This window comes from Narcine bancroftii, chromosome 1, assembly GCF_036971445.1.
Source record: "Narcine bancroftii isolate sNarBan1 chromosome 1, sNarBan1.hap1, whole genome shotgun sequence".
Taxonomy (NCBI): domain Eukaryota; kingdom Metazoa; phylum Chordata; class Chondrichthyes; order Torpediniformes; family Narcinidae; genus Narcine; species Narcine bancroftii.
In genome coordinates, this window is record NC_091469.1 from 40510552 (window position 1) to 40534914 (window position 24363).

The 24363-nt window shown below is 41.8% G+C and overlaps 1 protein-coding gene across 7 annotated transcripts in view; it reads right to left on the reverse strand.

Moving 5' to 3' along the window:
* Positions 1-24363, reverse strand: part of ccdc171 (coiled-coil domain containing 171) — a 378891-nt gene that overhangs the window by 132113 nt on the left and 222415 nt on the right. Inside the window, exon 23 of one of the 7 annotated variants that reach the window (XM_069924493.1) lies at positions 16214-16376. The exons of the other annotated variants lie outside the window; for them this stretch is intronic. Coding sequence (XP_069780594.1) covers positions 16365-16376 — 12 coding nt within the window. The 3' untranslated portion in view covers positions 16214-16364. Of the gene's footprint in view, positions 1-16213; positions 16377-24363 lie in introns of those variants that run through there. 7 annotated transcript variants of the gene reach the window in all.

A 24363-nucleotide genomic window follows, 5' to 3' on the forward strand; every position in this document is an offset into this window, starting at 1 on the left:
GTCTCGCATTGAGACTCCCACTATTCTATGAATGGGGAATATTTTTTCTAAAGCCTCATCATCTTTTCAATGAATGCTTTTGACTATTCTGGGACCAAGGTATCTTTAAGAGGCTGTTTCCAGTTCATTTCTCATAATCATATCAATAAAATTGGTTTTTCCCCAACTTAAGAATTTCACTCTCAGTCTGCATTTGCCCTTTTCCATAAAGATGCCAAAAATTAACTGAATTAATATTGCTATCTTAGTTTAATCTTACACTACCACCTTTTCTAGTTGCCAGGTTAATTCCTTAAGTTTAATGCTGCCACCTCTCTAGTTTTACTTGCTCCCACTAATTAAACATAATCCCATGAATGAATGGATGTTGAGCTCCTTCCTGTAGTTTAATATTTCAGTTAGCTCTTGGACTGTTGAAAATGCCCCTTTATCACAGCTATCTTTGCACTTCTCTGAGATTTGTCACATTAGTTCCTCTTCCTTCTACCATTGACTTATGGGGCATCCACTGTGCTTTCTCAACAAGGTGACTGCTTCCCTTTCTCCTCAACTTAACCCAAGTATCTTGTGCATTTATCATTCCAGTGCTCAAACCTGAACCTGTTTTCCTAGCCAATGTTGCTGCACCTCATCCTACTGTACATCATCCCACAGCACTTGTGTAATATTCAGTAGTGTTCAGGTAGGGATGATAAGCACATGGACCCAGGTAGAGGGGAAGAGGAGGGGGTAAGGTAGAGAGAGAGTCTGGAAGATGATAACTGGAACCAAATAAGGGAGAGATGACGATGTGTTAGAGGCTTTTAGATTGAAGCATGAAAGAAACGTAAGGAATGGAGGGATACGAATCATGTGGTGGCAGAAAAAAAATCAGTTCAATTTGGCATCGTGTTCAGCACTGACATCATGACCCAAGGGACCTGTCCCAGTGTTGTACTGTTCTATGGCAGATGGAATTTGGTGGGGGAGAGTAAAAGTTGTGTATGAAAGCAAAGAGAAAAGGTGAATAAAGTGAACCTAAGTGGATCAGTTGGAGTGGGAAAGGAACACAGAGGGAGTGGGTTACCTGAAATAGAAAAAAATCACCATTAATGGCATTGGGACATAGGCTATCCAGACAGACCCCTCACACATTAAGGATGATCTCTTGATCTCACCAACCTATCTCATTGCAACCCTTGCACTTCATAGCTGAACTTTCTCTGCACACTATATTCTTCACTTTTGTTTTTTGAACTTCTTTGTTGTACTTATGTATGTGTTGACTTACTTGGATGGCATGCAAAGTAAAAGTTTAAAAAAAAAACACGAACTCCCAGCATGGATCCAAGGGCAATACCACAGATATCCAATCGTGAAAGCAACTCTCTTCCATCTCTGTCTCCTACTGCCAGGCCAATTTTTAATCCAGTTTGCCAACTTGTCCTGAATTACATAGGTCCTAACATGTTGAACCAGTGTCCCAGGAGAGACCTTGTGAAAGGCTTCATACTAAAGTCCATGTAAATAGCATGTACTTCTTTGCCCTCATCAATACCCATTGTTAACTCTTCAAAGAATTCAATCAGACTGATCAGACAGGTTCAATGAAGGCCCTATCTTTTACCCCCTTGATTATTAAATACTTACCTGCGGCTGTCTTAAAGATATTGAAAAACTTTGCTTCCACTTCCCACCGAGGAATGGAGTTCCACAGACTGCTATTAAAATCCAGATGTGCTTTACAGAATGTTTTGCAAGGAATTTTTTTTTAAACATTTCACAATAAAGACAGCTACTTTGGAACGTACTTCCATTCGCCAAAAAATATGCTATCTTATTTATCAAGTGATCTCTCAGAACTTGACTTGCAAAGCTTTCTCTTGCACCAAAGAAACCAACATTAACCCTCATAAAGCCAGATTGGCTTTCATCACAACATTTTATATGTAGTATCTAGCCCAGCCAAATAATATAAACTTTAGGTTTGAAGCTAAAGCAATACTGCACATGCTATTGGCCCCTTTTAAATGTTATTTGTTTGTCTAAATGTAAGGTTTTGTCAGTAGGAACCTATTGAGCAGCTGAGTGACACATACATTCTTAAAAACCCAAGCCTCTGAGGGAGATGTTGGGGTGGGGCGGGCAAGAGGGGAAGACAAGAATAATTATCTAAACAACGCTGTCATTGCTTAACAGTGTAACTCTGGAATCCAGTTTTAAAAACTAAAGGCATCTCTTGTATAGAAAGTAATTTATTTTGTGGAAAAAAAATTACAGAACAATAGCCAGGTTTTTGTTTTCTCTTTTATTGAGCTCTCTTTTTTTTCCCCAAGCCTTTGGCATGAGAAATTGGGCTTTCACATTTCCCCTGTTACATTGCTCAACAACAAACAGTATCTTGGCCTAGCAAATACCTACCACAAAGAAACACCCTGATGCAATTTTTATGGAAAAACTGGGTCTTGAGTGAGCTAATTTTTCATGCTCTCGGCGAGACACAAGGCATGCTGAATGAAGGAGAGCCCACCTCCAAGGAGACAAGTGGGCTTATGTGCATATAAATTACTCTAGCTGGTAACAATTATCACAAAAATGAAAGTGTTCAGCAAGTGTGTACTCATCTCTAGTTCTGTAGTAAATATATAATTAAATATTAAAATACTTCTGAATTTTTTTTGCCTTTTTACAGAAATTCAGGCTGATAAAAGGGAAAACTCAAACCACAAGTGATTTTTTTTGCTGTCTCCATCTCACAGCTACAGTCAATAGATCTAAATTTTTTACTGCACCCAGGCCAATTTATTGTTTGATGTTTAAAATCTCACCAAAAATCAAAGAAAATTCATTAAATCTGAGCCCTCCAATGAGCTGCTATCATCTTTGAAAGTTGAGTTTAACTGCAATATTGATTATTCTCTTTTTTCTGTGACAACAGCCACTAGGGAAATGTTTGGTGTCAGAATACAAAGGAAGATTGCCAATAACAGCAGGGAACAATGTACATAGGACACCAAAGACCAAACAGTGTGGTACTTTACACATCCCTTCCAGTCAATAGCATCTGACTTATTACTCCATTCTCTCCCATGGCTGACCTCCTTCAAGCAAAATAGATGATATCCTTGTGATAAATATTCTATTCAAATGTCCACATTAAAGGCTATATACTTGAATGGATTTTGCATGAAGATGCATTTAGTGGATAAGCTTTGTTAGAAAGAAAACAGTTGCTAAACTTAAGACTTTAGAGGAATAACTGATTTGAGTAACCTATTATTGTACAAGCATGGTCTAAATAAATAAGAATATCTAACTGCATATATAAATAAAGGTACTATTTTGGGTGGTTCAACATTTACGATTTAATGCAGTAGAGAATAATCAACATACCTTTCAATAAAATTGATCATATCTGAATTTTATAGTTGAGTTTGTATCCAATGATGTTGCATTTTTAAAATATTTTATTGATTCTGCTAAAATACATTTCTGATTTAATTATTTGTCAAAACTAAACCTCATCTGTGGGAATATAATTTTACTGAAATGATTAAGGTCCTTTATGCTTCTGATTGGAATTAAATAGATGATTATAGGAAATAAAGCAGGAAAAAGCTATTCAGCCCTTTGTGTCCTATCTGCAACTCAAGATGATCATGGCTGATTTTTAAAAAATCTCAGCACCACTTTCCAGTACTAACCTCATATTCCTTAACATCCAAAATCTTGTCTTGAAGATCAGTATATGATTTAATTGGCAAGCAATTGTAGCTTGCTGCGGTACGGAAAGACTTGGGAGTGCTTGGGTATGAATCACAAAAGGTTGGTGTGTGGGTGCAGCAGGCTTTCAAGAAGGCACATGGAATGTTGGCCATAGCTAGAGGGATTGAATTCAAGAGCAGGGAGGTTATGCTACAACTGTATAGGGCTCTGGGGAGACCGTATCTGGAGTACTGCATGCAATTCCAGTCTCCTTACTTGAGGAAAGGAGTACTGGTTTTGGAGGCAGTTCACCAGATTGATTCCATGGATGAAGGGGTTAGTCTATAAGAGAGTGAATCATCTGGGACTGTATTCATTGGAATTTAGAAGAATGAGAGGTGTTTTTTATAGATACAGTTATGAAAGGCATAGATAAGAAAGAGGTAAGTAAGTTATTTACGTTGGTAGGCAAGACCAGCACTAGGGGACATAGCTTCAAGGTTCAAGTAGTAGATTTAGGACGGAGATGAGGAGGAATTCCTTTTGGTGAATCTGTGGAATTTGCTGCCCATTGAAACAATGGAGGTAACCTCTAAATATATTTTAAACAATGTTGGATAGATATTTACATAGGGAATTAAGGGATATGGAGAAAAGGCAGTAGGTGGAAATAAGCCTATCATCAGATCAGCCATGATCACCTTGAATGGCGGAGCAGGCACAACAGACCACATGGTCTACTCCTGCTCCTATTTCTTATGTTCTTTATTATAACTTGTCTCAACTGAGCTCCACAAACCTCTTGGATAGAGATTTCCAAAGATTCATTACTTTCTGTATTGAATACCTGTCTGAAGCACTATAGCCAAGGGAACCATTATCCCTCCAATTAACATGTGGAGCATTAGAAGAATTCTGCAAATTTCAATGATCTCACCTCTTGCACTGAATGAGAGGCTCAGCCATTCCTCACAGAATAATCCACACATTCCACCATCAACCTAATGAACCTTCATTGCAGTTATTTTTGCAGTTCAGATATGTATGCTGGGTGAACTAGCAGGAGAATGAAAGGAGTACAGAGGAAGTGGGGAACTGGAAAATGGAAAATTTGATGTTCGTATGTTATCATTAGGTTGTAGGCTTCCCAAGTTGAATTGGAAATGTTGTTTTTCAAGTTTATGTTTGGCCTCATTGTAGTTGAATGTCTCATCTTGAGAACTGATGCAGCTGAGATGGAGAAACTGTCAGAAAAGGATGGTGTCCTCATTGGAGACTGGGAGGAGGAGGTGTGCTCAAGTCCATGGGTTTATAGTAGATATCTGCAGATAGTTTGTCTCCTGAGAGAGAGATCAAGAGTGATAAGTCTCAGAAATGATCAAAATGAATTTGAGGATGAGGTGGTAGTTTGTGTGACGATGATAAAAATTGATTTTTAAAATCTGCATGGGTTCAGGAAGCAGCGCCCATAAAATCATTGATGTAATAGAGTTTTAAGTTGGGGAATGGTACCAGACCTATTCTGGGGACGCAAGAGGCCCATGCACCTTGTCTGAGCAGTGGTGGGGGTGCGAAGGAGCCCAACTGGGCCCGGAGGTGGGGGAGTAGCTCATGCGGTGACTGCTGGGGGTTGTGAGGGGCGTTGACGAACTCACTGGGTAGAGCTAGCGGTCCAGCTTATAGGCCATGTTGCAGTGTAGTTCGATCACCAGCCTGTTGGCGAGCTGTGCCCAGAATGCAGAGGTGAAATGGGTGCCCCGATCGCTGGTGAGGTGATTCGGGACGCCGAACCGGGTGACCCAACTGTGCAACAACGCTCGGGAGCAGGAGTCCGTGGAGGTGTCTGGCATCAGGATCACCTCGGGCCAATGAGTGGTATGGTCCACCACCGTGAAAAGTTAACGGTTACCCCGGGAAACGGGTAAGGGCCCGACGATGTCCACGTGAATGTGGCTAAACCATTCTCGGACGTGCTCGAACTCCTGTACAGGTGCTCTGGTGTGCCTGTGCACTTTGGAAAGCTGGCAATGGGTGCAGGTTCTGGCCCAGCCCACGATCTGCCACCATACAGACCGTTGTCCTGATGGAAGGGTGAGAAAGGTCATGGATAGGGTGGAAGACTTGTTTGCGCAATTGCTGGGGAACCACTGGTCGCGGGGTGCCCATGGAGACATCACACAGGTCAGTGCGCTCACCGCTAGGAGCCGGGAGGTCCTGGAACCGCAGGCCCCTGATGGCAGTCCTGAAGGCAAGCTGGTCGAAGTAGAGGCCAGGTGTCAGCGCACAGATGGCCGGTCGTGAGAGTGCATCGGCGACCATGTTGTCCTTCCCACCTTGTGCCGAATGTCAGTGGTAAACTCTGACACGAAGGAGAGGTGAGCGCCTGAGTGAAGGGTTTGTGGTTGGTAAAGATGGTAAAAGTCCTTCCCTCCAAGAAATAGCGGAAATGCCGCACCGCCAGGTACATGCCCAGTAACTCACAGTCGAAGGCGCTATACTTGCGCTCTGGTGGGCAAAGAAGGCGGCTGAAGAGCGCCAGTGGCTTCCAATGTCCATTCACTTGCTGCTCCAGGACGGCACTGACGGCTGTGGTAGAGGCATTGACGGAGAGCGCCATATGCAGGTCGGTGTGTGGGTGGGCGAGCACGGTAGCCTTCACAAGGGCATCCTTCGTGGCCTCAAATGCCCTGCAGGCCTCTGGAGTCCAGGCAAGCGTTTTGTGTCAGGCCACGATGAAGGCGAAGAGCAGCTGCATGTATCTCACCTACCTTCAGTGGAAAAAACCTATTAGCATTACCTCTGTCTATAATTTTAAATACTCAAATTTCCACTCATTCTTTGATGCTCCAGTGAATAATGTCCTAATCTGTTTAACCTTTCCTTGTAACTCAGTTCTTGAAATCTGGGCCACATTCTAATAAATCTCTGCCCTGTTTTAATCTTATTAATATATTTCCTGTTATTAGGTAACCAAAACTGCACAATACTCCAAATTTAGCTGCACCAACATCTTTAACAACTTTACCATAACATCCCAATTCCTATTCTCAATACTTTGATTTATGAAGGCCAGTATGCCAAAAGCTCTCTTTACACTTAAGAAGGCCAATGGGTAATGATAGTCTTCTCAATCTAACATCAGTGAGAGGGTAAATAAAGGAATATGTAACTTGCAATTGGAGTGGATTTGCCCAAGGAGTTGACTAAATGTGCAAATGAACTTCAGTAGGACCTTTAATAAAGTTTCACATGTGAGATTGGTCCAAAAGCCCAGTCCAATTTAAATCCACAATTGGCTTGGTGATAGGAGTCAAAGGATGGTACTTGTTTTTAAAGTAGTAGATTGTGACAAGTGATGGACCACAAAAAATTTGTGCTTCAACACTTACTGTTTGTTATAAATATTCACAATCTAGATGTAAATGTTGGAGATGCGATGGGTAGATTAGTAGGTTCATAGATGACAGAGATTACTGGTGTTGTCGATATTGAGGAAGGTACTCATCAACTGCAGAACAATACTGATGATTTGTTAAGATAGATGATAGCAGATGAAATTTAATCCTGAAAGAATGAGAAAGGATCCAGTTTGAAAGAATTAACAAAGCTAGAATACATACAACAATAATTGGACCACCCTAGGAAAGTACTAAGGGGCTGGTGTTTTTTTTTAATCCCCAAAAACCCCTAAAATCAACAACATGTTAATAAGCAATTCAGGATATTTGCCTTCATTAGTTGGGGTATAAAGTGCAGCCATGATAATGGGATTTCCATTATTGAAGAGGGAGAGAGAAAGTATAATACGCAGTTTGCAGTACCACAATACTCTTGCTGCACAGAGCTTCCATTTCAGGGTCTATTTAGAACAAAGTGAAGGAACAGTTCTTTTCTCAGCAACAGAGGGGCATATGGAATTAGCTGCCAGAAAAAGTGGTAGAAGCAGATATGCTAGCTTCCTTTATGAAACAATTGGATAACTGCGTGGATGGAAGGGGATTGGAGGTGCATGCACAGACTAGCTAGGCTTATGGGCTTGTTTTCATGTTGTAAGGCTCAATAACAAATAGCTGCACATTTGCCTTGTAAAAACTTAAGATACCACAAGGGATTTTTGCCCCTCAAATGTTCAATGGTGAAAGGCAAAGAATTTAAACTCACTAATAATGTAACTTGACTTTTGGGGGAATCTGGCCATCATTGTTTTGACATGAATTAGGGCTCTCTGCTAAAACAAGTCATTTTGGCTTAGCTGCTGATCAAGTTTTGATAAAAAGTTGTTTATATAATATTTTCCTTTTCAAAGATTCAATAATAATCTTCATTAGCTAAGCTTCTGCCTTAAATCCTGAGACCTGACACTAACCTGTTGTGCAAAATCCTAAGACAGTTTTATAATGATGCATCAATAATAACTCATGCTAACTGGAGCTCCCAGCTGCCAACCTTTTAAATCCTTTAAACCTGTCTGTCCTCATTTCCCCTCCATTTCCAGGGCGAGGACAAATGTAAATTTGAAAAACTGCATCTCATATTCCACCTGGGTTGACGACAAGCCAAAAGCAGGAAGACCAAATTCTCCATTTCCAAGCATCCTGCTCACCTTCACACCTTTTATCTCTCCTTCTCATCTAACCAGGTCCTCTTATACACGTTCCTTTCCAATACCCCATTGCCCGAGCTCCATTACCCAGTTCCCTTCCCCATTTTCTCTGCCTACCCACCTCACATATCCCTCCCATTATAACTCTTCCCCCATTATTCCCATCAAGCCATCATCCCTCCCTGATATGGCTCTACGTATCTCGCCTTTCAGTAGTTGTCTCCAACTTCATTCCCCCTCCCTCCTCCAGATATCAGCAATCCTCATTTTTTTTCTTTTGCCTACTTCTATCCATCATTGCCCCCCATCTGCACACCTCAATCTTTAAATCATCTTTCACCTCTCCTTGATTCAAATATCATCTACTGATTCCTCCCTCTCTTTCATACTGCCTATCTCCTTTCTCAGTCCTGAGGCAAGGTTTCAATGCAAAACATGAAATGTCTGTTTCCTTGCTTGGCCCGCTGAGTTCCTCCAGCAGTTTGATTTTTTTTGTTACAGGCTCCAGTACTTGCAATCTCTTGTGTCTTAATAACCCTACTTTTTACTGGCTTAAATATAAAGGTTAATCTTGAGCTTCTGTTCTCCCTACAGAGCAGATGAACTTATACAGGTTGGAGTTGCATTTACACTGGCCCACGCGAGTGTGGCTCTCTGTCAGAAGAATGGAATTAAATTTGGATCCTTGCACTCATTTCCAAATGGCACATGTTAATCTCAGGCCAGATTTTAAAGGATAAAGAATATTACATTTACTTGCAATTCAAAAGAAATATGCAGTGCAATAAGAAACACATTTCAACAAGAAGAGTTACATTTTTAAAAGTGTATGACTTTGAAATAATTATTTTTGAAACAGAAAAATCTAGGTTCTCTTTTGACACTGGGAAAGGTCTGCACTATATGCCAGCCAAGCATACACCATGAATTTTGCAGATGTGACACTGCATGAATTCCTCTGTACATATAAACAAAAATATGAAGTTCAATACCTAGAGTGCATTTTGCCACAAGCTTTCTGACAAAGTGTGGAATTTCAAAATCAGGATTTATTGTAATGAACAAGTCATGAAAATTGGTGTTTTGCAACAGCATCATCGTGCTAACATCCATAATATAACTATCTTACAACATTATTATCAATTGAAAAAAAATAGCTGGGCACAAAAGGAATTTAATCTATATTGCTTTTATATTGTGATCCCACAATAAAATTTTGAAGCCAGAATGTTTCATTGGATAGGTTTTTGTCTTCTAATATCATTTTTAAATTGCTCTGTCTATAATTATAAATAATTTCTATTTGATGCTAGGGATTAATAGTTATCAATTACTTGCAAGGCACAAAAGTTCTCTTGCAGCTTTTTTCTCATGAAGAGGACATACAGTTTCAGATACTGCACATCCAAATATTCTAATAAACAAGATCAACATGATCCAATCGGAGAGAAAATAAGGACTTTTTTTATAATTCACCAGCAATTAAGAGGTAACCTCAAAACTTGTTCCATGTTAGAAAGCACTCGCTTTTCTTTTTTATTGAAACTTTATTTATTAATTTTAACATATAAAGAAAGTCAGTAATTCACATACAAAAAAAATACAAAACGAAGTAATACAAATACAAAGTATCATAATTAATACAATACCAATCTCAAAATCTCCCCCTGACAACTAAAACTAAGACTAAAAGAAAAGAAACTATTTTTAACTAAACCCCCCCTCCCCACCCCCACAATAAAGAGTGAAGAATTAATAGTTAGTATAATAAGAGAAAAAAATTTAAAAAAAAATATCTTAAAAAGAAAATCAATATATATATTTAAAAAATATTAATTAAGTATTAATTATTAGTCCACAAAATTTTTATTATATAAAACTATATATAAAAAAAACCAAAAACAAACAAAAAAAAACTTTAAATGAAAAAAAAGCCAACTAATAAAAAAAACTAAAAAAAGGAAAGAAAAAAAACATATATATAGAAAAAAAATATATAAATGAAAAGTTTTTTTTAAAATAAAAAAAATAAAAAAAATAATTAATTCAAACTTATTTAAATTGTATATAATCAATAAATGGGGTCCACTTTAACTCATAAAAAGACATCTTATCTTGTATAGAAAATGATATTTTTTCCATGACCAAACAAAACTTCATCTCTGAATACCACCTATCTAAAGACAATACATTTCTATTCTTCCAAGTAATCGCTATACATTTCTTAGCCACTGCCAACGCTAAATAAATAAAAGATATCTGGTAATTATCTAATTCTAAATCAATCAACGGTTGCATATTCCCTAATAAAAATATATCAGGGTCTAATACAATATGAAGATTATATAGATTATTAAATACAGATTGAATACCTTTCCAAAATTGTTGTAACCGATCACACAACCAAACAGCATGTAAAAAAGTACCAGAAACCTGATCACAACGAAAACAAAGATCTGACTTACTAAAACCAAATTTTTTTAATTTTTCGGGTGTTAAATATAATTGATGTATAAAACTATAATTGATCATCGCCAATCTAGCATTAATCAATTTTCGAACACTGTTATGACAAATTTCAGACCAATCTTCTTCAGTTATTGTTAAGCTTAAATCTTTTTCCCATTTCATTTTATCTTTATCCCAATCTATTTTACTTTCACATTCCAACAAAATACGATACAAGCCTGATATATAACCCTTTTTTGGAAATGAAAGCACGTATTTCTCAAAATCAGTTTCAGACAATAAATTCATTTGGCAACCTGTTTTACAAAAGATCTTAACTGATAATACACAAATATAGAATGACCACTTATATCAAATCTCTTTTGCAATTCTACAAAAGAACAAAAATGACCTTCTAAAAAACAGTCAGATAATTAATGTATTCCTTTCTCCTCCCATTGTTTCAAAATAGTATTAGATACCGAGAAAGGAACAAGTTGATTATTAAATAATGGTAATCTTCCCGACCACTTATTTTTCAATCCCATTTTATGTAATTTACTTGTCCATAAATTCATTAAATGTTTCAATATTGGTACATCATAAGTTCGTAACAAATTTTTATTCCATCGAAATAAAAATTCATTTGAAAATTTTTCAGAAATAACTGCCAATTCTATCTGTGCCCAACTAGGCGTTTCTTGTGTGGCCATTAATACGCTAAGAAATCTAAATTGAGCTGCTTCATAATAAAATTGAAAATTAGGTAATCGTAACCCTCCAAATTGAAAATCCCACATCAATTTTTTCAACGCCACCCTAGGGAATTTTCCTTTAGCACTCGCTTTTCTATTTTGCACACAACCAAGGCCCATATAAATCAAGGATCAAAAAGGGAAACAATAAAATGTTAGGAAAAAAACAGTCAATTTACCAATTCTATTTTTCTTATCCTTCCCTCAAAAATGAGGAATTTGACTTTTTTTCTGGATAAAGGTTAGAATCTACAGGCATGAAAGGGGGGACTAAAAGAGAAGGTTATAATGTTAATTAAGGAATCTATTATCTGAGAAGGCTCGTCAAATGGGTGAAACTTGAAAGCTTCGTTAATGTGTATTAATTACTGTCCTCCAGCAGTCAGAAGGAGCTGTAGTTCTTGGGCAAGTCATCGAGTGATACAACAAGAGGCTTGTAGAAATGGGGGGTTTAAACTTCATCAGGATTGCCAGCTTGGAGAGAATGAAATTTTAAGTGTGTCCAAGAGAAACTTTTGAGTCATCATGAAGACATTCCTGCTGAAGAATTGGCAATGTTGGACCAAACCTTAAGCTGAGCAATGGTTGAAGTGGGAAACAATTTGAAGACAGTTTGTGTAAGTTTCAGGATTTGGTTAAACTCTGATAATTCACCATCAAACTGTTAGGAAATCTCAATGATCTGGGTCTGGCTCTCCAGGTGCCAATTCTTGTGCTCCTGTGAACATCAGGGTCCCAGCTTCTGAACTCAGCACTCTTTTCATAGCAGGAGGGCCCAAGAACCAACAGTTCCTTTTACATATTGAGCCACTAGCTCCTGTGATCTCTATGGCCCCTAAAACTTGAGTTGTTCCCCTCACTTTCACACATCAACAATCCAGTTCCCTTGATCCTTTTAAAATCATCATGACTAAGTTACTAGGTTCACCAGAAAACATGATTCTATAATGGAAGATCAAAAACAAAAGTGAATTAAAAGTATGGTGGGGTATTAATAGTCTAGCACCACCAACTTGCCAAGCATAAGTGTGGTTATGGAAAAGGAGAAAGATGGACCAGAAATTAAGTTTCTGTATTGGGACAGAGTCAATTTCAAAACTGTAAGACAAGGCAAAATTAGAGTGGGAGTAACAAATTGCAAGTTAATTTACATCCAGACAGATATATTTTGAATTGTAGGGGAAGGAAGGATTAAATGGAACAGGCAGGAAGTGGACTGAGTCCAGGGCCAAAATGTGATGATAAGCATGAGAGGCTAGGTAACAAGTCTAAAGTAGTTTGGAAAGTTAAGAGATAAGAGGTTTGGAAGTACATGGCAGGCTGAGACTGACAACAGAGTACTTAAAAGGAAATTGGGTGGGCAAAGAAAGATCATGAAATACCATTCAGTCTTTCGTGCATCTCAAATATCATCTGCAGTGTCTTGTGTGTCTCCATGACATGATAAAGGAAATTCCTAAAGCATTTTATAGGTATATTAAGGGCAAGAGAACAACCATAGAAAGAGTAGGGTACATTTGAAACTGAAGGAAAAAAAAAGTGCGTGGAGTGAGAAGGTTGGGGGATGGAGGGTGGAGGTATTACAATAATCTTTCTGATCTGTAATCACTGAGCACAAAGAAATTCTAGCTGGAGAATGCAAGGGAAATGGGGAAATTACAGAACAAATTACAATTAAAAAGGAGGCATTAAGATGTCAGGGAGGCATGTATGGACGAGGAAATCCCCAGATCCTGATGTATTCAAGGTTATTAAGGGACGAAATTGGATGAATTCAAGCAGATTTTTTTAAATTTTGCTGATCACATGGGTAAGATTCCATATAAGTGGAGGACAACAGTAGAGAGGATCACAACAGTAGAGAGGATCACAGAAGATTGACTAGGACATTGTTTGGATGGAGCATTTCAGTTATGAGCCAGGGTAGGCTGGCCTGTATTTCCTGGAGTGAAAACCTAATTAAGGTCTACAATATTTTGAGAAGTACAGACCAAGGCCATAACAGCCATGACTTAAGCCAAAGAGCACAAATTTAAGGTAAGTGCTAGGAAGTGACGAGGGTCAAGAGGAAGAACTTTTCCAGAGAGGGGTAGTTGGAATCTGAAATACAGTGCCTGAGATAGCCTTTCACAATATTTAATATATTTCTCTACAAACACTTGAATACCAAGGCAAGGAGACTACAGACAAGTGCTGGCAAATAGGATTAGTATTGGTGGGTACTTCATGATCAACATAGTTATGGCCTCTTTCTATGTTGTACGATTCCATAATGATGCTTAGTTGGATTTAATAAACAGGAATCACAGATTCATTCTTCAAGAATTACCTTGTTTGTTTAGCACAGATCTAAAGATAATGTAATTGGAGAGTAGATGTAAAACAAAATTGAAGGTTATGCACCCACAGCAAGTTTTGGAGTTGAATTACTATAATAGTAAAAAGGATAGAGATCAGCTGGAAATATGGGCAGGGAAATGGCAGTGGAGTTTAATTGGGACAAGTGTGAGGTATTGCACTTGGGCAATCTTTAGGAAGTTTATTTGTTACAAAATACCCAGTACAGTGAGAATGTTCTTCTGCAAACAGACTAACGGATTATCTCTAACATTCATACAACCATGTAAAGAGCACAATTCACAGAATTTATAGGATTACAATGAAAAGTAAGATCAATTTAAGATTCAAGATTCAAAATTCAATTTATTATCATAGTAATAAAATAGTGTCATATATTACATGAAATTTCTTTTTGCCTGCTGCAAGGCAGACAGATTTGCCACTGACAGGAATTGCCTAAGCGCCTCTTACAGTCACAGAGAGAGGAGCAAAAGATAGTACCTCCAGCAAGTGTCCAGAGATTCGCCTCCAAAACTTCCGCAGCCACACAGAGTCCAATTCAAACCACTGGCAACCCAAGCTCCAGATCCAAACCTCTGACATGGCCAGGAGCCATTCAGCACCCTCAGCACCTCTTCGCATCCCAGTTTTGATACCTGGTAGACATCCAGCCACTTTGAGCCAGTCTCCAGCCTGGCACGAGTTTCCCAACAGCAGTCTCCAGCAGCCCACAGCTTCCACGGGTTCCTCACCTCGAATCACCAGCAGCCCGCCACATGCACGGTTCCTTCAGCCGCACAGCCCCCTTAATGGTCTGCTACCATGGACACCATCCCCATGGGTTGTCTCCTCCACTTCTCCTTCCCAAACGGGTAGTGATCTTCCCGTCCTCTAGTGCCCTGGTCCAGTACCCTCGTGGATGCTACTGATTAATAGGTGCCACCATCTTGGGAGCAGACTCACAGTCACAGGATTTCAAAGTAAACAACCGTCGGCTCCCTCAACGGGTCCTTCAAAGCCCCTATGGAGCAGATGGAAGTCAACTGGGTGGCTGGATCCCATGGGAGCACTGTACCTCTGATCTCTGTTCCCTCACCTCCCATGGGTTCACACCAGTGTAGTGCTGCAGGATATCAATGTTGCGGACTTATTGAGGGAGCCCAATGGTTGTGGGGAAGAAACTGTTGGTGCTTGCTTTTCACTCTCTTAACCTTCTCCCTGATGGGACGAGGGTAAAGAGAATCTGTCAAAGGTGTGATGGCTCATGCATGGTTGCTCCAAAATGACTACTCCATGAAACCTACTCTTCCTTTTATTGGGTGTTGTGACACTTAAACACCAAAGCAAACCTTCTGTTCTGACTTCTCAACTTTACAAACTCACTTGTCACCGAATCTGGTTCACACAGATCAAATGCTGTGCTTCAGATCTTCTCCACTCTCTCACTAATGGGCTTATCCTTCCTTTTTTCTGTATACAGCAGTAGTATTTGTCACTCTCCGATACTCTGGAACCATTCCCATACACAAGGTTATATTGAAAGATTATGGTCAGGGCTCCCAAAATTTCCTCCTGAATTTCCTTCATACATTCCATCTGGTCTTGATGACTTACCTAGTCCATGATCAAACAGCATCAATGCTACTAATTTTTAGCATACCCATCATCTCAACTATTTCTCCTTTACTAACATTTTGGAAATAAAGCACTTATTTAGCACCTTAAAGTGACCTGTAGCATCCATGTACAAGTTTCTGTTTCTCTCATCAATGGCCACACTCCTCCTTTTATATTTTCGCACCTTATATGCTTATTGAATATTTTTGGATTCCCATTTTTGTTGGCAGTTAACCTTTCTTCATATTGTCTATTATTTTAGTGCATGCTTATTATTAAAATATTTTTCCTTTAGTAGTTATTGCAACATTCAAGTTCAGAGAACTCAATCAATAGATAGACAGAATTCTTAGCAATGCCACATCATTTACACATCTGTTAAGATGAAGTGTGTAATCTCTATGAGTTCAAGAATAGACAGGAATGCTCATCTTTAATCTTAACTGAAATGAAAAAGCTAACAACCAACTTTATCTCAAATTACTTCAACTCAACTCATGCCAATTGAGTTCAACTATACTAGCAATATATAAGATTAAAGTTATTACCTTACACCTTTGGGGATTCCTAAAATATTTCACATTATTTCAGTGAGATGGAGTTTTTCTAAATGCTGTACCAATGAACCGAGCCATTTTGAGTTTTGCTTCTCTGCAGTTAAGAATTCCAAGCTTAATTTGCTTGGTGTAACATGATCGATTGTACTCAGAGACTCGTGAGGATCACAAATACTCTTTTATTAACTTAGAACTAATGGTCAGTATTTACAGAGATCTTCAGGTAAATCTGAGATAAGGTAGGAAAACAGGGTTTATATCGGGACCGATGGGGGCAGAGCCAAGAGGAGAGGTCAGCCGTCTAATCTACACACAGACAGTGAACTCTGAGTTTCCAGTTCACTGCATTCACCCCTTCCTTCAGAAAAGAACCTGCGGGCGAAAACAGAGACCACATTCAGCAAAAAAAAATCAGTTATTTACAAGTTGAGTCTATCGGGGGGCCTGGTTATTTTGGTCAAGCGCCTTAGCCCTGGTGGACTTTGCTCTTCCAGGACTTCCTGTGGTTCTTTGGTAGTGGGACTCTGGGGTCCCAGATCCAATGGTAGCTCCATTGGAGCCATGTTATTCAGAACCCTGTGCTGGGTGTTTGGAGGTTCCAGGTCTATTGAGGGCCTGAAGGTGCCAGATCTCTGATCGAGACCGTGTCCTCCATGCCACCCGGGTATGCCACATAGGCATACATTGGATTTGCATGCAGTATGTGCACTTTCTCGACTAGCGGGTCCATTTTGCTTCTCCACACGTGCGTTTTCAGCAGAACTGGTCCTGGTGTCATTAGCCATGCTGGAAGAGTGATCCCCAATTGGATTTCCTCGGGAATGCAAACATTAGTTCGTGAGGAGTCACAGTGCAGAGAAGTGACCTTATGGAGTGGAGCGCGGTGGGCAGAACCTCTTGCCAGCCTAAGTCTGGAAGGCCTTTAGACCGGAGGACCAATTTTACAGCTTTCCAAACTGTTGCATTCTCCTTTTCATCTTGTTCATTACCCCGGGGGTTATAGCTGGTTGTCCTGCTTGAGGCAATGTCTCTTGCGAGCAGGTACTCGTGTAGCTCTTCACTCATAAATGATGAACCCCAGTCGCTATGAATATAGCTGGGATACCCGAACATGGTGAAAATAGAGTGCTGAGTTCTAATGACTATGGCGATGGAGGTGTCTGAACAGGGAATAGTGAACGGAAAACACGAATGCTCATTGATAATGTTAAGAAAGTGCACGTTTCAGTTGGTGGAAAGAAGGGGCCCCTTGAAATCGATGCTGAGTTGTTCGAAGGGGTGGGAAGCTTTCATCAGGTGCGCTTTGTCAGGTTGATAGAAGTGCGGTTTTCACTCAGCTCAGACCTGGCATGACCCGGCCATCTCCCTGATGTCTTCAATAGAGAAGAACAGGTTGCATGCCTTGATGAAGTTGGCCATGCGGGTGATGCCAGGGTAGCAGAGCTCATCATGAAGTGACCACAACTGGCTAATGTGTGCAGCAGCACAGCTTCCTCGGGATAGGGCATCTGGAGGCTCACTGAGTGTACCTGGCCTATTACTCTCTCATAGTTATAGGAGGAGAGTTCAATCTTCCACATCACTATCTTGTCATTCTTTATTTTGCCCCTGTTCATATTATTTAACATGAATGCTACAGATCACTGATCAGTGAGCAGAGTGAATTTCCTGCTGGCCAGGTAGTGCCACCAGTACCTGATGGCCTCCACAATGACTTGAGCCTCCTTCTTCACAGATGGGTTTCAGAGTTCATGGCCTTGCAGAGTGCAGGAAAAGTAAGCTACCGGCCTGCCCACCTGGTTAAGCACGGCCAGTGCTATGTTGGAGGCATCGCTCTCCACCTGAAATGGTGGCTTTCATGATGTAGCTCCTAACGTAGTTAAAAGCTGCCTGGGCTTCGGCCGAAATTGGGAAGGCGATGGATTTTAAGGGGGGTGGACTTTGTCAGTGTAATGAGGTACCCACTGGGCATAGTATGAGAAGAAGCCCAGGCACCTCCTTAGCGCCTTCATGGTCCATGGGATAGGGAGGTTTAAGAGGGGGCGCATACACTCGGGGTCTGGGCTAATGACACCGTTCTCCACCACATAGCCCAGGATAGCTAGATGTTTGCTCCAGAACACACATTTACTGGCATTTTACGTGAGGTTCAGGGATTTGGCTGTGTGTGGAGAAACTTCTGGAGATTGGTGTCATGGTCCTCCAGGTTAATGTCTACAAAAGGTGACTTTGTCAAGATAGGGTAAGGTTGGTAGCCCTAAGCCCATACTTGTCTACCATTTTGTCCATCTGCCTCTGGAAGACCGAGACCCCATTCGTAATACCGATAAAGCCACCCATTGGCCTCAAATGTGGTTTAGGGACGATCCTCAAACAGATTGGAAACTGGTGATATGCAGCTTTCAAGTCGATGGTCAAATAGACCCGGTTCTGTGCAATTTCATTCACCATGTCCAAGATTCATGGGAGGGGGGTATGTGTCCAGGAGTGTGAAGCTATTAACAGTTTGGCTAAATCACTAGCCTGGGCTTTTCTCCCTCTCGCATGACTACTATCTGGGCTCTCCATGGGCTGTTACTGGGTTCAATGACTATTTTTCCTTAAGAAGCCGCTGTGTTTCAGCTCTAATAAATTTTCAGTTGCCTGCACTCTATTGCCTGCTCTTTGTGGCTATTGGCTTACAGTCGGGGGTTATGTTCTGAAACAAGGAGGGGGAGGAGTTCGATATTCAGTGTGGAGAGACCTCATGTTTTATCTGGGTTTTGGAACCTTCTGTTCTGCACTGTGATGGGGGGAGTGGGCCTGAGTACTCCATGGTCACGCTTTTAAGGTGCCAAAGCAAGTCTAGGCCCAGCAACACAGAAGCACACAAACCTTTCAACCCATACAGTCAAAACTTGCAGAACTCCCCCCTTTCTATGGATAAGTGCACAGTACAATACCCCTGAATAGTTGCCGAAAACGATTGCGATGCTAAGTAGATACAGTAGTCCATGGGGTAAAAGTGTAATTTGTATCAGCGAGTGGTCGTAGAGTTTAAAAAGTTCTCCGTCAGGGGGGCCTGGTGTGATGGCGTAGGAGAGGGACGTGCTGAAACATCTCTCATAGCAGATTTGAATAAAAGCCCGTGTTGAAGAAATCAAAGTACTTGAACTGTGACTTAAGAATTAATGAGTTACTGTTATGAAGAAAACTGGAGTTCAAATGATGAAAAAACTACTTTAAAGCAAGCAACAAGTTTGGAAGAAATTTGACCTCCCTGTGAACTGGAGCCTGGGACCTCGATTAGTTCTCCCCCTTCCCCGCGAACAGCTTCGCCTGCCAGCAGTGCTGTCAGGAACGCTGGCCTCTGGGCTGAGGAGCCCCAGGTGCGCACAATACCTAGTATGTTTAACCCTGAAGGGGAGGTCACTACTCGTCGATCCAGAGAGGCTGGACTGACTAAGAGTAGGCTACATACATGAGGGGAGGGGGAGAAGAGAGCACAGAAGATGATACAAGAATTTAAAGGGGCAGTAGGAGGGGGATAAGATCAACCACCTGAGTACAGCTCTGGAGAAGAGCTGATGAGTGAACCTGAAGAAGAGGAATCTGGGATAGTTAAAACTGATCAGGGTCAGCCCTTTATAGAATATAAAGAATATTTTGATGGTCATTTTCAAGCTATTTTGCAACATATCTCCGTCCAGCCAGTGTCTATTAAACAGCCTGTCAGATGTCAGTTCGCCCTCGCCTCCATCATTGAGTTACTCAGCTGGTGGGGTTTTGCTTGGTCGAGGATGACTGATGCCAGTCCTACGGAGGCTGCATCGTTCCCCCTGCTGGTGTTGTCTTGAACTAAAGGCCAGATAGGTGGCATCGACCACAAGGAGCAGCAAGATGGCCACCATTCCCACCATTGTTCTCTCCCAGTAGAGGTGACAGCCGCTGTTCCTGCTGTCGCCTCTCTTTCAGTAGCGTTTCCCACCACGAGCCACAGCAAGGTGGTGGCAGCGAGCAGCATGGAGAGGCGGTGGCCCGCACTTCTGGGCTTTGGCACGGGGCGTAAGACTGTTTGGGGGCTGTGCATGCAGTAGTCTTCTTGGAATTCACCTTTGCCTGACAGACTTTCGCCCTGTGTCCCCTCTTACCACATCCAGAGGACACGGAGTCTCTCGCGGGGCATCTGATGCGGGGTGTTTGACCTGTCGGAGGAAGTCGCACTCCCGGTCGTGTGTGGCCATGGTACCTGGGGCAGATGTGCTCCATAGGCCTGACTTTCTGAGAAGGTGCCGCTTTCATTAGCGAGGTGGTCACTCCCAGTTGGGCTAGTTCAAAGGATTTCGCTAGATCGAGGGTACTGGTAAGGTCCTTCTCCCCCAACTCCAATAGTCGCTGCCTCACATACCTTGAACTTACTCCAGCCACGAGAGTATCTCGGACTTGTTCTTCTTCCCTCACCCAAGATGAGTCCGCCTCGTAGTGGCACTTTCTCATCAGCGTCAATAGTTCCAGAACATAGTCTTCCACCGATTCACCTGGTCATTGCCAATGTTCTGAGAGTTGGTGTCTTCCCAGCATGTCGTTCTGAGGCCTCATGTAGTGGGCCTTAAGGCCTTCGATGGACATCTCGTATGTCGCTCAGTCCCTGATGACCGCATATCCCTTGTGGCCAACTTGAGAGAGAGGAGCGCAGATCTTCAGAGGCCATCATAGTGGAAGACTTTTTGGGTGGCCGCTATGTAGGACTGGAAGCTCTCCAAACAATAAGGGAATTCCTCCAGGGCCTCTGAGGACAGAGGGTCAACCTGGAGCATGCCAGGCTTCAAGAGGGCTTCCATCCCGTCTTCAAATGTAAGCTAATAAAATTGTAACATTATCGAAAGAGACTCGCGAGGATCACAAACACAGTTTTATTAGTTTACAACTAACGGCCAGTATTTACAGAGATCTTCAGGTAAATCTGAGGTAAGGTGAGAAAACAGGGCTTATATCGGGACTGACAGGGGCAGAGCCAAGAAGAGGGATCGGCCGTCTAATCTACACACAGACAGTGAATTCCAGTTCACTAGACTTGGGTCAGGCTGACATAATGCCACACAAGACAATCCAGCTAACAAACTGGCTTATCACCTATATATTCTACAAAATGATTTATAGACACCATAATTGACATCCAAATTCCTTGAAGAAATAAAAGATATTGCCCACAAAAGTTTGGATATGGCACAGTGGTTAAATGACCGGATTAACAGCCAGAGCTCTGAAATAAAAACAAAAAATGCTGGAAATTGTGAGCAGGTCATACAGCATTGGTGGAAAGGCTTTCCAGCTGAGGTGTTTAAATTCACACATTTTAATTAAGTAGACCAGTCTGTTCACAATATTCAAAATGCATTCTCACCAAGGCAGTACATACTCGGAGAAATACATCTCTATTCTTCGAGTCAAATCTTCTTACATTAAAGGGCAATGTATATATATATATATATATATATATATCTGCCTTCCCAATTGTTCATTCAATTACTTGAGTAAGCCTTTTCAAAACACGAATATTCTTTAATTCTCCTCATTGAAAAAATATTCTGTGATATGCATTTTCTATCAAAGAAAATTAGCATGCATTTTTCCATATTCTCTTAGCCTGTTTATTTCCATTGAAGTGTATCCACATCATTGGTCCCATACTGGCTCCTAGTTTTGTCTCATCAGCATATTGGGATTTCTTACGCATGGTTTCCCTATCCAAATCATTGATCAATATGGATATGGTCAAGGCTTCAGCACTGCTCCCTGATGCACCTCACAAGATGCATCCTCCCAACTTCCACATGACCTATTAATTCTTACTCTGTCCTTTTTGTCTATTAACCAATGCTCCATCTATGTTAGTTTCATATCCCTAATTCTGTACAATATTCTAATTTTGTTCATTAAACTAATTGTGACATTTCTTCAGTCTTCTTAAATTCAAAATACATCAGGTTTGCTCAAAGTACACTACATTTGATTAATCTGTTTTGTTAATTACAATCTTAAATAACTAATCACATTTGTTAAACATAATACATCTTTTATAAATCTACAATGACTCTGCTGAGCCATTATTATTACTTTCTGTTATTACAGATTCAAGCATATTCCCTTCTATGGGCGATAGACTGCTGCTTTCTCTCTCCCAAATCTTAAATGTTGTTGTTAAATTTGCTACTGTAGTCGCACTAGGCTCGCAAAAGTGAATGAAAGAACCATGAAGGGTCAAAAGTGAGTTGAACTAACTGACTTTAATAGAACTCTCGCATGTGCATTGATGATGCTTGCGAATCCCAGGACCTTTATGATATCAGCCACCAGACAGTGGGCTTGCCCTGCACCCAGAGCTCCCACAGTCAGATCTGCCACGACTCCATGAGCTGGTTCACCTGTTGCATGGGCAATCTGGCACATGACCCCCCCACCCCACAGAACCAGCATTAGGAGTGTGGAGCCCATGGCCAACACCTCTTAAGTCTGTTTGGGTGGCCAACACTGTCATCATGGGGGTAGCAGTTACAGGATGTTCCAGGTCTAGGTCTGCTGGCTTGAGGTGGTGAAGGTCTCCTCATGGCTGCTCACATCGAGGACACACATAGTTCTGTTCTGACGCATCACCTTGTACGGGCCCTCATATGGTTGCTGGATTGGAGTCCAGTGCATCACCCTAAGGATGAAGATGTAGTCGCATTCCGAGAGGTCCTTGATGATAAAGGAAGGTGTCGGGCTGTGGCTTGAGGTTGCGACAGTAGCTAGAGTTCCTACCTTCTCTTGGAGTCTCATAAGCACTGCCGTGGGTGTCTCCTCTGTGCCACAGGCCGCTGGCACAAACTCACCTGGAACCATCAGTGGGGTGCCATATACACCTCTGCCAAAGACATGGCTAAGTTTTCTTTGGGAGCTGTGTGAATGCCAAGAGCACCCATGGGACTCATCCACCAAATCCACCCTCGGAGGCACTGATGGAAACACTCTACATGCCATTAGACTGCAGATGGTAAGCCGTGGTGAGGTGCTGCAGGGTCCCAAGTAGCTGTGCCAGCTCTGACCATAAGCTGGATGTGAACTGCGACCCCCTATCTGAGGTGATGTTGGCAGGCAGGCTGAAACATGCAACCCAGCTTGCAATGAGGCCTCCGGCACAGGACTCCATGGATGTGTCGGCAAGTGGTACAAATTCTGGCCATTTGGTGAACCTGTCGACCATAGTGATCAGGTACCTTGCCCCCCGGGAGACTGGTAGTGGACCGATGATTTCCGCATGGGCATGCTCAAACCACCTGTGTGTCAGCTGGAAGAGTTGAATGGGGGCCTTCATGTGTCTTTGGACTTTGGAGGTCTGGCAGTGTATGCATTTCCTGGCCCAGTGTCTGACCTGTTGCATAGGTCATGCCAAACAAATCTATCCACCACTGGTTGGATGGTTGCCTGAATGGACAGGTGGGCTAAACCATATAGTGAGTTGAAAACGCGATGCCTCCAAACAGCTGAAACGATGGGCTAGGGTTGGCCGGTGAACACATCACAGAGGAGCTTGCTGCCTATTGAGTCGATGGGGATGTCCTCAAGTTGCAGGCCTGAGACTGCAGTGTTATAGGCCGGCATTTCTTCATCCAGCTGCTGTGCCTCAACGAGCACTGCATAGTTCAACCCTAAGGACAAGGAATGTACCGAGTGGATGGAGTTGCAAGACAGTGCTTTTCCCGGAGATGCAGTTGACGGTGGTGGCATATTCTGAGATGTATGGCAGGTGGCATTGCTGCCGCACCAACCATAGATCCAAAACTTTAGCAAATACGAAGGTGAGGGGTTTGTGGTCCGTGAAGAGCATGAACTGTGCACAACCGGTGGCTGATGTAAGAAGTCAATGATACGGCCTTCTAGTTCCTGGTCGAGTGAAACAACCACATAGTAGCACTCTGTGGCATCCAACGATTTACCTGACCTTGAATTGGGCTTCAGCCTGTTCAAACCAGACCTGCGGCTGCGAGGTAGAGAAAGTTGGCAGTTTCAGTGAAACTGCATTCTGCATGCTTGGGATGGACATCATTGGGTCCAAATGATGTTTGGACTGTTGGGGTCACCAATGTAGTCGCATTAGGTACGCAGCGAGCTAAAGAACCACAAAGAGTCGAAAGTGAGTCGAAGCAGATTACTTTAATAGAACTCTCGCACACATTTAAATCCCTCGGAACCTGATGACACTTGCGACTCCCAGGAACTTTATGACATCAGGTGCTAGGCTGAGGGCTTAGCCTGCACCCGGAGCTCTCACAGTCAGATGTGCTCTGGACTTGCCCGCAACTCCATGAGCCAGTTCACCTGTTGCGTGGGTGAGCCGCCA